Below are 15,719 nucleotides of genomic sequence, written 5' to 3'. Positions count from 1 at the left end.
AAACGAAGCCCATTTTGCCAGTGGGGTGAAATACCGGTATTTGCAATCACCAATTGATGGGAAATGGACCGTCGGTCCCGTTCGCCACCGTTCAGACTCGACTCTGATGGAGGCCACCATTTGCCTTGCGAGCGTTATGCTACGTTTTCACCGCCAATGCATCCTTTGGCCTCATCTCACGGTATAAAAGCAACTCCGTTCTCTTTACTCATTGTGCGGCCGCAGCTGTTTCATAAGCTATCAAGCCGGTGTTTTTTATTATTTTTTAAAATATTTTTGTTTTTGTCCGTGTCATGGAGGGTTCTGTCAGCGTGTGCCATCTGTGCATTTATTCTGAGCTCTTTTTTGTCCACCTTGTACTTGTTGTGCTCGTGGACGATGAACCAGAGCCGTTCCTTATAGCGGTCGGCCTACAGGACACGAATTTCGTCGTGCTTTGTTGGCCTTGCGAGCAGGGACAGGAGACCACATCCAAAGGACAGACACTTGAGAAAGATCGCGATGGACGCGGTTATAATGTTGGTCGACAGGGGGATGCAGGTTGCATAGGTGGCACCTCCAAACTTTCACCTGCACGTTGGTAATTATGTACAATTAGATGTCGATGTTATGCCGGACTAGTATAGCTGCCTCGGTGACACGGAGACTGAAACAGCCACCGACCGGATTGACAGTGGTTACAGCAATTATGTCGTTGATTCTAACCATGAGCGATTGGGGATAGTTTTGAAAGAGGGGGGAGGTATAATACAGCATATCTTTTTCATAAAAGAAACCAGTTTTACGCCCTCTCATGTGGTTGAGCATGGGCTGTTCATTGAACATATATGACAGAGGCTATGACGAGGGCGCATCCACACTGTCTGCGTGGTCGTTGAAGATTAATCACGCACGGGCTACTCCGCAGAACTTATCGCTTGCTCTTTCAGCGAAAGCGCTACGATCCTCAGCTGACCGCGGTTAGGCAATGGGTGCTCTCTGTGGAGCATATGGTCAATAGCTATCTGGACCAAGTCGGAATCGGAACGCGCTGACGACGAATCTCCGAGGTGTCGAGGCTAAGACCACCATCCTCGTTCCCACTTCGTCCTGGCATTCTCTCCAGCTCATCTCGCATGAAGACGCCCGTAAAGTGACTCCGGACATTGCGAGCCGAAACATGTCAAGTTGAAAAAGGCCCTTACCGCCGCTGTACGAATAGGGAGCTTTGACGTTAATGGACTGGCAGCCAAACGGCGCTTCCTATAGATTTTTTGACAGACAGGTGATCTTCTGCGCCAAGGACCGTCTCCTTGTCAGCGGATGCAATAGACGCGATCGTTGCCACTAAGGCAGTAATCGCCAGGGAAGGGCTAACAGTGGAAATAAGCCACCTTTATTTACATGGATTTCAGGGCTGCGTTGCAAAGATTTAACCGTAAGCATAACAGAATGACGCCCTGTAGCTATCTGGTGCCACACTTCATCCTAGTGCCTCTGCGGGCTCTCTATGACGTACGAGCTTGTCCAGCTGTCATACGGCGAGGGACACATGACGCCGTTTGAGTGGCATCGCGCATATTTGTATACGCCTTGGGATTTAATTAATATGATCTGGCGGTGCTTCAATTAAAGGCATTCGCTCACCAACCCCCTCATACAGCATTGATTTGTATGAGGGACGCTCTACAGATATTATCAACGTAAAGTTGTTTGCATTTGCAACATGCACAGTGGAGAAAATGTTAGCATACCTCTATGTTACTTTCATGTAATGTGGCTGAAATTTCTTTTGGGTATTGTACTTGTGGAAATAGTAAATGATTTAAGCACACAGCTAACCAAAATGACTCTTCCCTTGTGCTCAAAAGATCAGCCTGAATTAGTGTAAAGTACTCTGTCTTCAGCGGTTAATAAAATAAGAAAAATGAATTTGGTCAAGCAAGACAATAACAGCTTCTGAAAAGCAATGAATGAACTACCAAACGTAAAAAGTATTTTTGGCTCTTTGTTTTAACATCTTACATCTGAAGTCCAGGAAGTGAAAACGACAAAGCGGAGCTATCAGATATTTTATAAGTTCACATCTGTACTAAGGCCAATCTGTATTCTCTATAACAAAAACTACACTAATCAATCATACACCAAAACAAAGGGAATTAAAAGATACATAAGGTCTTTTTAAGTAGACAGTATTATCTAGCTTATCATAGTAGGGTGCTTGCAGTGACCTTAATTATGGAGAAAACATCGAATCAAACCAAATAATTTTTGCTTAATATATCGTATCCATGATTCACAAAATTAGTCTATAAATACCTCTCTATACAAAATGATGCCATCAAAGAAACAGATTGGTGGAAAATTATTATTCTTTAGAGCAGATTCAACTTTCATCACAACGACCAAGCTCGTGTCAAGAAATTTTATCGAGGTAATATATATGTCATTGTAAAGATCATGACATTAAGTTTTTAAAATAAATGGATCGTGTCTTATTGTTGGCAAACCAATGTAACGTTGAGAAGAATAGGCAAAATACATAGCTCTATTCATCCTATCTAATTATATCGCAACTATTTTTTCATATGACGCACACTTCCTTCTTAAAAGCTAATTTTATAGGAATGACGCGTACATGTGATCTGATATATTCCAGGTAAAGGTAAATTCCAATGGAATGACTAGGTGGCCGACAAAGCAAAGCATATAGTAAATATGCAAGATTGTTGTCGAGCATTTCAGTCAGACAGAAGTTGAATATATTCGTAAAAAATTACATTTACTGTTCAAGACGACAGTTATTGTCAATGTTGTTTACTCTGTTTTAATTAGGGTTGTTTGAGTAATAATTAACGGTATACTTTATTATGTCAATGATTTAATTGAGGATTATCATGTGTTACCACCTGACACTTTAAAGAACATAGAAAATTGCTTTAGAAATCGATATACAAATATTTAAATTCTTCGATATATGTTCAAAAACTGACCGAGTTCAGGTATGCCGTTGACTTGACCTCGGTTTAACTTCTGGCCCTACATTACAAACATTCAATCGCAGCTAGCAGTACACTGCCATGGAATTAGCTAGCAGCACACTGCCATGGAAATATCAATTTTTAAAACCAACAAAACACTTTAAATAAAGATTTCATTATTATTATTATTATTATTATTATTATTATTATTATTGTTGTTGTTGTTTTTGTTGTTGTTGTTGATACTATTTTTTATTGTTGTTGACGTCACTATTAATATCATCATTGTTATTATTATTATTATTATTATTATTATTATTATTATTGTTATTATTTAGAAAGAGAAATTAAAAAACACAGGTAAGGTAAAATATTGACTTAAAGGTGAGAGAACAAAGACAGTTCTCAGGATACAATATAATGCCACTGTAAGACACATATCAGCATGTAAATATAAGATCAAAAGAGAAATCAGAAATATGATATAATTAATAGAATGCAATTAAAATTACGAGCATAAATTACAGGTTTGCTAAATATTGCCACTAGGAGAAGAAAACACTGTAAATACCAGAACTATCTCGTTGAGTGGTGCATGTTAGTGTGTGCATCTTTTGTACGAGTCATGTGATATGTCTGCATTTTACTGGATTCAATGCATCTCTGTTCGCACCACACCCTTAACATATAAGAGGGTCACCATGACCTATATTTCCCAGTGTAATAGTTTTTATTACGTTTTTGCGTATATCTCATGACCACGTGTGTTTTGGCGTGCTATAATGCAAACTTTTATATCTAGAATCATGAAACTTGACGAAGGGATGCATGTTGATAAATAATTGATCCTTTATGCAAAACGAAATCTCCTTGACCTATATTTCATGTCTCAGTGACTTTTGTTCTGATTTTGTGTTTAATGTTCATTTCTTGTATAGTGCTCATTTTAGAGCCACGAGGCTTGATAAATGAACACCTTTCTTCTAGTACACCTTTCAACCAAATGTCTCCGTGACCTACATTTTATTCTTTATTAACATAAGTAAGTAGTTGTATTTAGCTCATGATCTCTGCATCCAATGTACCTATTAATCGTAAAAGAAGTACTTTAATGACCAATAACAACGTGAAGTCGCATTATGAAGGGCAGTATTAAATTGGACTTTTGTAACTGTAAAGTGGACTGCTACTTACTGTGGACGAATGAAGTATTAAACAAAAAATATTATAATTATTGAGAAGCTGGTTGCTGACCAAGAGCTATTATCTAAATGTATGCCCGACACACCGTCTGTTTCAAACAATAACTGAACACTGATACAAATCGCCGATCTTTGAAAAGAACTCACTTTAATTCATCCACCTTCTTCTATTCTCCTCATCCTCATCCTCATCATCATCATCTTCTTCTTCTTCTTCTTCTTCTTCTTCTTCTTCTTCTTCTTCTTCTTCAAAGATTCAGTTGATAAGTTGATAACGAAAATAATGTGTTGTAGTACTGTTCTTTCCATTTTCTAAACATACACGAATGCTAGTTGCAAACAAAAGAAGTGATTGACATCTGCTGCTGATGTCTTATTAAGAGTGAGTCAGACATTGTTTATTACAGGAATAGTCGTCCATTGTATGATGAGTTCGGTTTTATGAGACATAATGTAATATTTTATGTTGACGGAAGTAAAAATCAGCAGGGTCTTTAAAAAAATGGTGGTATTGAGTGTAGTTTGCAACATCTATGTTCAGTGCCGGATTACCAAATAGGCAATGTAGGCACCGACCTAGAGGCCCAGCGACAACGGATCAAAATAATACTGATAAAACGTATTAGGAGATAATTTGCGATGGGGGGGGGGGGGGGCAAGATTTCGACTGCATTAGGGCCTAATGGCATCCATGGAGTTTAATCCGGCACTGTCCATGTTTCGTCAGTGTTCAGACCTCCACAGACTGACCATCGAAACCTACAACTTGATTCATCCCATGGATTTTATGAGTGTTAATTTGAGGATACATTGAATTCTTCAGTTAGCCACCAGGGCATCGGTCAAGGAAACAAATGACAGTGGAGGGGTGGGGTGGGGTGGGGGTGAAGCCGGCAGCATTACACCTCACAGTTTTTACGCATTTTAAAACTAAATGACTCTTACAAAACACTATTATTATGAAAATAATACTCATAATATAGATACACATAGCAGAACTTATATACTGAAAGAGATATTGACAGTAATAAATTATCACATACAAATTACAAGCATTAGAAACTATCTTTAGTTGTATACCTTCTTTGTAAAGAATCATTTATCTTGGACTATGATTAAAGTCAAATTTAAATTAAGAAAAAATATATATCGCTGCGTTATAAATCTTAGGGCATCAATTTGCATTGCCATCTAATCGATAAGGGAAATTTCTTTCCGAATTAAAACAATAATCTCCTCAAATGCATGTAGACTTTGCCACTAACTTGCTAACATATACTTGTAATGGTATATATATATATATATAAGTAGTATAAGGGGTGAGATTAGCGACAATGGGAATTAGCATTAAAAACACCCCCTGGGTAAGATTAGCGACAATGGAAATTTAACATTAACCTCCCTGGGTAAGATTAGCGACAATGGAAATTTAACATGGGCAAAAAACCCTGGGTAAGATTAGCGACAATGGAATTTAACACTGGAGAAAGGAAAAAAAAGGAAATATTGAGATTAGCGACAAAGGCATTCGAACAATGGAAAAAAAAATATCGATTCTAGGGACAAAGGCAATTGAACATGGGGAATAGAGTTTGGGTCTGTCTAGGGACAAGGGGAATTGAACATGGGAATAGAGTTTGGGTTTGTCTAGGGACAAAGGGGAATTGAACATGTTAAAAAAAAAAAAAAACTACTTTAGGGACAAGGGGAATTGAACATGGGATTTTTTAACAAATTTTTTTTAAATTTAAATTTAAATTTAAATTTAAAAAAGGGGTAGGCAATTGAAAAGTCATTCTCTTTTCGAGAAATATGGATGGCCCTGAAAAGGGCCTTTGGTTTTTCTTCTTCTTCTTCTGCTTCTAATTTCTTCTTTTTCTCCACCAACTTCTTATTTTCTCTCCTACACTCTTTTTCTTCTTTTTTTTCTCCTCCTCTTCTTTCTTCTTCTCTTCCTCCTCTTCTTTCTTCCTCTTCTCATTTTCTTCTTCTTTTTCAATTTTTGTCTGCGGCATGATGCCCCAGTGCTAGACATCACTATAAACTGCCACACTGCAGACATCGTAGCGATATGACTGAAAAATTGTTAAAGCTACGTTAAAAATCCAAATCACATCACATCACATCACATCACTTTTTCAATTTTTTCATTCCATCTTCGTATTCTTATCCTTTCCTCGTCATCCTCCTTCTCCTCCTTTATCTCTTTCATGACACCACTTATTATGTCCTTTACTTTTCTTAAGTTATTAATTTCCATCTTTAGTCGATGGGGACTATAGGAATAGTGGTCTTCATTGAGTCTCACTAACATCTGCTCCATTATTCCTAAATTGTCTAAAACGTCTTGTAATTTTTGCATTTTGTCAAGGTGGTTCGAAGCCATCTTCTTTGTAGAATGGTTTGAACGACGAATACTGTGGGTTCTTATACGAAAAGCACGGACGTGAAGGAAAACATCCCCCAAGACATAAAATTGATCTTACCTAGATCATGACCAAACAACGCGCGAACGTGAAGGAAAACATCCCCTACTTTTCTCATTTCATATAATATACTATCCACATAAGTGAAGCAACAATAAACAAACCCCAAATCTACTATTTACACACGCAAATCATTAAAACAAAATCCATAATCTACTATCCACACAATCGTACGTGAGCGGTTACAAAACCCAAACTATACTCTCCACATACGCTAAGAAACAATAAACAAAATCCATAATCTACTATCCACACAATCGTACGTGAGCGGTTACAAAACCCAAACTATACTCTCCACATACGCTAAGAAACAATAAACAAAATCCATAATCTACTATCCACACAATCGTACGTGAGCGGTTACAAAACCCAAACTATACTCTCCACATACGCTAAGAAACAATAAACAAAATCCATAATCTACTATCCACACAATCGTACGTGAGCGGTTACAAAACCCAAACTATACTCTTCACATACGCTAAGAAACAATAAAAAAACCAATAATCTACCATTCACACAAACTTACGTGAGCAGTTACAAACACAAACACACAAACACATACACTCGCACTATGAAAAAAGAGTTAGTGTTTATATTCACACTACTCTACCTACACACACACACACACACACACACAGAGTGGCAAATTGATGGTTATTTCTTTTCTAGAGTATTGGGTAGCCCTGAAAAGTGCTGTTTTTTTGGAACTTCATGGACACCCGGTTAATGGTGGCACCTTCCAGGCCTGGCGCCACATACACATCTTGTTCCCCAGTTGCTTTTTACTTTTTTGGGGGAGAGAGCAGAGGCAGGATATGTGGCTTCAGAATCCCAATTTTCGGTTTCTGGGATTCTGAAATTTCTTCTTCTTTTCTCCTTTTCCTCCTCCTCTTCTTTGTATCTTCTCTCCTCCTCATCTTTGTATCTTCTCTCCTCTTCTTTGTATCTTCTTTCCTCCTCTTCTTTGTATCTTCTCTCCTCCTCTTCTTTATTTCTTCTTTCCTCCTCCTCTCTCATCCTTCCTTCTTCCACAATGGCCTCCGCGGCCAGTTCGTTCAACAGGCGCCTGGCATATTCCAGATGCACATGAAGTTCCAACAGTTTCGCCAGTCTAGTGTTCATTCTGGTGTTGATCAATCAACAAGGGTAGCTGGACTGCCGAACGAGTTTCAATTTATACTAAAACTGCGGACGTGAAGGAAAACATCCCCCTAAAAAACATAAAATTGATCTTACCTAAAAGAAACACTCACTCACTTTTTTATACTACCCATTCCTATTCTAAAAATTTTTTTCATTAATCACTCCAATATACTATTCACATACGCAAAGCAATCCAATCAACCCCCCCCCCCAAATCTACTCTCCCCACACCTCAAACAGCCAAAAAAACATGATCTTAATCTACTATCCACACCAACGTACGTGAGATGTTACAAACACAAACACACAAACACATACCCTCACACTATAAAAAAGAGTTAGTGTTTATATTCACACTACTCTACCTACACACATTGGCAAATTGATGGTTATTTCTTTTCTAGAGTATTGGGGTAGCCCTGAAAAGGGCTGTTTTTTTTGTGTGTTTTTTTTTTTGTTTGCTATGGCAATCTTTTAGTTTCTAAGAATGCGGTGTCCTCTGAGGATAGACTTTCTGGCAATAGGTCTGCTTCTTCGGAAAGAGAAGAAGAACTCTTTGGTGTCGATACGGCAATCGACAAAGCCTCTGTCAGCTTCAGGTTGCTGCTGTTGTTGCTGCTGTTGCTGCTGTTGCTGCTGTCTCTGAAGTCTGTACTTCTCTGTCCATTCTTCTTTCTCCCTGTTCACTTCTTCTCTGAAGAGCTCTTCTATCAGGTCTTCAGTAACTTTTAACATTCTCACATTCTCTATCTCTTCTGGCTTCGGTATCAGACTGTGTCTGACCCTATGCAAATTCACGTAGGCTTCGTTTAGCTTAGCTAGTTTGGAGCACATCTTCGTAGGAGGATGAGTCGACAATGGATGGTTAGACTGGAAACAACCCGGTTCTTAAAGTCAAAGCGCGGACGTGAAGGAAAACATCCCTCTACGGTTTTCGAGCCGCAACGTTCAATGAGTGTCATGAGAGGGAGAGTAAGAAGTCAAAGAGCATAAATCAACATTCTTCTAACCAAACAAACCACAAAGGCATTTTTTTTCAAAACACAACATTTTTTATTCAAAATCACTTAACATTAACCAACAACTCTAACATTTTTAAACAATAATCCAACAATATAACATCAAACATTTTTTTCAAATGACAAACATTTTTTTTTAATTTACACTCTACTTTAAACAGGGTTGGCAACGTTGTGAATGAAATTGTGATTTCCACTGTTGCAAGTCATTGAGTCATGGATGGACACTACGTTTCCTAGCTAAAGACAACAAAATAAGCATACTAGTCACAAAATCAACGATTTACTTTCTCATCGTTTCTAGAAAAATCACGATCAAAATAAGTCACTAAATGTTCTTTTGCTGATAATAAGTGATCAATTTCGATCTCGACTTTCTCTTTGAATTTGTCAAAGAGGGTTTTGATGTAATGGAGGACAGAAATGTTCACGCAAGTCTTTATACCACCAACGAAACACGTCTTTTTTAAACAGACTCCAAGCTTCGTCCAGATATTCGTTGAATTTTTCTTCTTGACTGATGTTTTGACATCCATAGTAATCATGCTTCATCCATGTCGTAATTGTGTCTGCCAGGTATGTAGCACAGTAGGAGACCAATTGCTGTTCTTGATCTGGACATCTCGACTTGATCACGATGTCCTTTTCGTCTTTGTGTTGGGATTCTCCTTCCACGGTCTCCTCACATTCCATCTTCAAAGCTTCTCCACTAGGTAAAGAGGGAGAACAGTCTTCCATAGCTTCTAGTAATCTAGAATGACTTCTCTCAAACTGTTGATTTCTATGGTATTATCGAATTCTGCATACAGGATGACGTTCACTGTCTCGTCCAGTGGCTTTGCAAACTGAAGTTCCACACGAATCTGGCCGGATTTTATAGGGTGGAAATGTCCCTCGTCGCTGCCTTGGTCTGGAGTGAAATCGAAAGCCCACAAAGCGTAGCCTCCTGCATAATCCTCGTACGTAATGCCGTGACTGGTGTTTGTTCCTAACTGTCCCGTGGCTTCGTACAGCGACAAGTACGACCTCAAGTAATTCTTCTTGTCAAAGTTAGGTTCGAAAGGTCGGGTACACAAGGTCTTGCCATCGCGACTGACTTCGATCTTGGACACGTCAAAGTGTTGAAAGTAGAAAGGATTTTTAGCGATAACTCCGTTGAAGGCTGTATTCTCGACCATACCAACAATCAAACGTTTGGGTAACTGTCCTTGGAACAGATGATCTTCAATCATGGATCGCTGTCCCCTAGGAATGGTGAAGGTTTTCACTTCTACGCGTCGGATCGGATACTTGGCGGTCGTTCTGCTCAACGTCTGACTGATGTAGTTTCCCACTTTAGGTAACACTTCCACACGGCGTACGTAGAGTCTGGCTTCTTGGATTTTGGTTTTGTAATTATCGTTACTATCAGCTATTAAATGGAAAGCGGCACTGCTTCGATTCAGTCTCAGGCGGACATCCACCCCGTTCAGCAAATATTTTTCTTGCAACCACATGTCCAAATGCAAACGATCCATCAGTTCTAAACTGTGTCCGTCTTTGATTCTGTCTCTTCGTTCTACAAATCCCGCATTGTGGTCTTTGGCTGTATCAGTTTTGAATGTTTCAAATTCGCCTGCATCGTCAGCTTCCCATACCACACAGGCATTGAGATGAGTGTTCTTGACGTCTATTCCGTACGTCAAGAGATTTTCCAGGTACGCTCGATAAGGGTAAGTATCCATGCTGCTACTGACTAGTTTGTTATTCAAGTACAAGTCCACTCCGCTAAACAAGGAATGCATGAAATTGTTGACGGGAGCTACTGGCTCAGTGTCTATAGCATTTCCATCCTTATCTTGAACTTTGACTTTCAAGTACAAGTAACTGCTATTCAAATCGATGTAATTTTCGGGCTGTCCTTTGATTTCAAACTCGATGGGAGCGGAATCGGTCAATGAGGAGACGGGATGAAATTCCACCCATTGGGATTCTTGCATGGTCATCATGGTGGGTGGCATGGCAAACAGATCCAGTTCCGTCTTGGAACAGGCGCAAGACTCTCGGTGCATCATTTTTTTTGTTGCTGTGTCTCAATAATCGAAAACGTCTAAGTCTCGAACGGTTCTTCCTTTCTTTGCCTTTCTAGCTTGAAGTCTGGTGAAAGGGTGTTTTCTTCGTCGTCTCTTTCTGCCTTGTCCTTGCTGAATGCCTGACTCGGTAGCGTGCAGGGCATTTATAGGTGTTTCGCGTCGGCCCAAAAGGTCTTTGCCTGTTTGCAGCAAGACATTTTTGTCTGCCCTCATGAAGGCTTCTTTAGGGTTTTGTTTGTCGATGATGACATTTTGGAGAAATTCTTTGCCTTGCGTCAGTGCCGCATCTTTCAAGGCGTGCAATCCGCGTGTCACCATCGGTTTCAACACTGGGGCCACCGAACGAAAGGCCGATTTTAACATATCTCCTAAACCGTGTCCTCGCTGTCGAGCAACCCCTCGATACACTGGATACATGACTTACGAGTCGTGAGAGAACCGTTTTCGAAAATGGAGTTTCACCGTGACTTTTCCTTTGGTGAATGGAATATTTTGTCCCAAATCTCCTTTTATAGCAATGTTGACCGTGTCCAAATACGACTTGCTGACAGGCAAATAATGAGGATGTACAAATTCGCGGTGGACGTGGTAAGTGTTTCCACCTTCCTGGTCACTGGTTGTGGTACTATCCACTTTGAAAGGAATGACACGCAGTAACGGCACGGAGGTGTGTCCCACCACGTTATACTCCACCACATCGGAGTACACGAACATCAAATTCAGTCCTTGGTTCAATTCTACAGGGAATCGAAAAAACTTGTAAAATTCCGTATTGCTGTTGATCTTCGGTTTAAAATTTGGAGCCATTTTTGTGTCTCCACCTAAAATATCAAACAAGTCACGATTAAAACTGATGGACAACGTTTGGGTATCCTGAAATTTCATCAGTAAGCGACGAGCCACTTTATGGTACTCCAGGGTGACACTTTTTTTGACTCTGTTCAGGGCTTTGCCAAAGGCTAACTCGAACCTGGAAGTAATGGTGTCCACCAAATGTTGACCACTAAAATAAAACCCTGCCGGAATTTTCAAGGTGTAGATATTGAAGGGTGAATTGTTGGATGGTCTTGTGTACCCTGAAAACCCGATGTCATTCATGACTTCTTGTAATTGTTGGTTCAGGATTTCGACCTCAAAAGAGTTTTGCTTTTCGGTGATGTTTTGGATTTGTGTAGGGTGAATCATTTCTGCCAAAGCCACTTCCCAATGGGCTTCGTGATCTAACTGGATGGCTTGAGGTAATTTGGCCGTGTAACAGCACAACGTGTTGTTGGGGAACACCTCCATGGAACTGTCACTGGGTAAGGTCAAGTAAAATTGGTTTTGGTGACTCATAATTCCAGAGTTCTGTGGCTGTCCGATGGGTTACTGGACGTCAGAGGCGTGTCTCCGCCCTAAATGAGGTTCTGGTTGTGATTGTTGTTGGAGTGGTGACTGGCACTGGCACTGGACACAAGGTTCCCGTGGTTCCCGTTCGAGGAGAATTTCAGGGAGATATTGGGAAGCAGGTAACCGATGCAACTGCTCAATAAAATGGTCCACAATTGTTTGTCTCCTTGTTGCAAACTCAAATTGGCGATGGCTGCCCCGATGACACAATACACCACGAAGATCTGGCAGAAAAAGACGATTTGCGTTTTAGGCACACGTTCTCCACACCACACCCACAAGGGTTGTTTTTGTAAATCTTGCACAGAAGAACTAGGTGAAGGAGGAGTGGTCGACGTAGCTGCGTCTGTGTGAAAGGGCATGATGGTCACTTCTTTTTATAGTCGATGACTTGCGAAGCGTCGATTCAAGAATCAAAACTGGGTGGATATCCTTTCCAACGTACTTTGACTTCTTTGACACGTCGTTTGCCCACTTTACGGGTTCTGCGTTCGAGAATGCTTTTGATGTCGTACACGTCGTCTTCTTTTTTGGTGACACGTTGTAACTCGGGCAAATAAAACGTTCCTTTGAGCACTTCTCCGTTCATGTCTTCCAATTTATAGACGGCAGGATGACGGCCATGCACTCGTCCAGTGACGCGAAACAATTCGGTCGTCCAGTTAGGTAAGTAACCTTTGTCGAAAGTGCGTTTGGTTTTGCCAATCTCCTACGGCCAACTCTCCACTTTTCTTGGGGACAGCCCTCGTCGGGGACGTACCAAACAGGCGCTCAAACACCAACACTTCGTTGTCGGGAGTCACGTCTTGCGGGGCACGTCCGATGCTTCGATGGTAAGATTGGTTGTACGCTTGCACCAGGTGCGGTAAGATGTCGATGTACTTCAGAGTGTGGTGATGCGTAAAATATTTCCACATGCGTTCTTTCAAAGTGCGTTGAAAACGTTCCACGATGCTGGCTTTGGTTTCGGGATTCTCGGTGGTAAAAAAATGAATGTCACGTTTCTTTAATTCTTTTTGGAAAGCTTGGTTCAGAAATTCGGTGCCTTTGTCCGTTTGCCATCGAAGAGGGTGACGACCACTTTGTTTCAACACCCGTTGCAGGGCTCGCACTAACTCGCTGCTCGATTTGGAAGTCAAGGGCACGACCCAGGCAAATTTGGAAAAGACGTCGATGACACAAAACAAATATTTGTAGCCACGATTGTAGCTGGCCAAATGAGAGACATCGGCTAAATCGGCTTGCCATTGATGATCGATGCCTTCCACTCGGGTGCGACTTCTGGCAAACTTGCGTCGAATGGGTTTGTGTAAAGTGTAGGTAGCTTGTTCTTGTAACCATCGTTGCACTTGAGGTAAACGGAGACTTTTCAGTCGAGTTTTGGCAGCACGATACAATTTTTGAACTCCTGCGTAACCTGCAGGATGGGAGGGATCGTAGTAAATGCTGGCTAAGACTTTTTCCATTTTTTGTGTTGGTTGGTGTGTTAATAAGACACCCACTCTTGGAGGATGCTACTCTTTTTCTCTTGGGGTATTTTCTTGGATTGCAATGCTTTGCGTGTGCGACCGGCAATAGGTGTTGAAGAGGAGGATGTGTGAGCGGGGGATATCGGTTCTTGTTTCACTTCTGTCTTCACTTCTGTCTTCACTTTCTTTTTCTCTTGTGATGAAGAAGGGGTGGCCATCATCTTTTTAATCCATCCAATTCTGGAGGTAGGTGGTGTTGTTAACTTGCGTACTTTTTCTGGTGGAGTTTGAAACCCTTCTTCTTCTTCTCCTTTTTCTGTCTTGGTCACTGGTAGTGGTGGTACTGGTACTAGTACTGGTACTGGTGATGGTGCTGGACTTTTCATCAAGGTCTTAAAATCTTTCAGAGTGGGTAGAGCTGTTTCGTCTAAAGCTTTCTGGTGAAAGAGTTGCAGTCGTTGCAAGAGTTGACCGTACTTTTGCGATTTTTCTGTTTCGGACAAATCTTGGCGATCCATCAAGGACTGCAATTCGTGTTGTAACTGGGACATCTCGCTCAAATGGGGATTGGGAGGTAAATGCGGGGTGCGTTGTTCTTGCCACCGATGGTATTCCATCCATCGTTTGTAAGGCACTAAAGCTAGTTTTCGTCCTTCCATGGGGTTGTCAGGGGTCGATTCTGAAATCTTGGGACTTCCGAGGGACTTTTTATCTTGCTCCCACCAGTCCTCCCAACATGGTTCCCAAGACTCCTTTCAGTAAATGACCTAACAAGAGAGGTAAAATACCTCCACGTTGGACCAACATCTTCTTTTTTTGACGAATCGGAATTTTCTTTTGAACCATTTGGCGAAGAACGTGACGATGTTTGCTTAAGCATTGTTTCTGGTGTTTGGACAAAGGGATCGTGCCTTTCAAGACGTTCAAACAACATTCGCACACGGTATCGATGACCTCTTTGGAGGCCGATTGAATGAGTTTTTTTCGTAGAGGTGGAGAAGCTTTGGACAGGACAGATAACATGTCCCCATGTTTGATTAAACGTGGTGGTAGTCCTTTTCTTTTCTTTCCTTGGGGTTTTCTGGAGGGTGACATCTTTGAGTCTTCAGGAGCACCAAAAAACACTGATACCCTACTTGGTCGCACACCTTTTTTATACTGGAACGCGTCGCCACTGATTGTCTTTACGTCGTATCAATTTGAGGACAGGCATGACACGTCGTGCAGGGGTACGTAACGGACTAAATCGAGCCAGTTCTTGCTTGGACAAATCCAGTAACCTTTGTAACATGCCCGATCTTTCTTGGACTTTGATTTTGGGAGAAGGTACTTTGTGAGCAGCAGCCACTGCCACTAAATTGGAGGGTCCTACCACTGGGGAAGTAATTTTTGGGGTCATCAACGGAGAAGTTCTTGGTGTGATCAACGTCTCCAAGTACTCTTCAGTTCTTGGTGTCATCAACGGAGAAGTGGATGAACGTGAGGCTGCCGGAGATGCGGTCACCGCCGTGGCAGGTCGTGGTTTGCGAGTGTAAAGTTGCGTCCTGGCCGAAGTGCCTCTCTTGCGACTAGTTTTCTTCTGTGGACTTTTCTTTTTCTGGGGACTTTTTCTCTGTTTCTTTTTCTGGGGGCTTCTTTTCTTTTTCTGGAGTGGTGTCTGGTCAGAGGAGGGTCCCGCCACTGGAGAAGTTCTTCTTGGGGACCTGGTCTTTTTCTTCTTCTTGGGGCTTCGTTGGACTTTTTTCTTGGGGAGAGGTTTGGGGGCATTAGGATCCCATCTTAAGAGAGAACGAATGATGACACCTCCTAGAGTACCGCTCCCTCCAGGTTTCAAAATGATTTGTTTTTTGGTTTGAGTGTCGATGCGGGGATCGGCCAGTTGGACCAAAGCGACTTTGTTTCGATCGAAAAAGCGTTTGGTTTGATGAGGAATCTGAATGATTCCTTGGAGTAATTGACGTGCCGTCACCGTGAAC

At 41.3% G+C, this 15,719-nt stretch overlaps 1 protein-coding gene across 1 annotated transcript in view; it reads left to right on the top strand.

Annotated features, from left to right (window-relative positions):
- Positions 1-2,311: 2,311 nt before the first annotated feature.
- The window catches only part of LOC149780774 (uncharacterized), a 30,251-nt gene continuing 16,843 nt past the window's right edge, over positions 2,312-15,719 (top strand). Inside the window, exon 1 of the mRNA XM_089936229.1 lies at positions 2,312-2,413. Coding sequence (XP_089792355.1) covers positions 2,312-2,413 — 102 coding nt within the window. The remainder of the gene's footprint in view (positions 2,414-15,719) is intronic.

Source organism: Sinohyriopsis cumingii, chromosome 16, assembly GCF_028554795.1.
Source record: "Sinohyriopsis cumingii isolate HCF-2022 chromosome 16, ASM2855479v2, whole genome shotgun sequence".
In the NCBI taxonomy this organism is placed as follows: domain Eukaryota; kingdom Metazoa; phylum Mollusca; class Bivalvia; order Unionida; family Unionidae; genus Sinohyriopsis; species Sinohyriopsis cumingii.
Note: the sequence above shows the minus strand (reverse complement) of the source record. Positions and strands in the feature narration are given on the sequence as shown.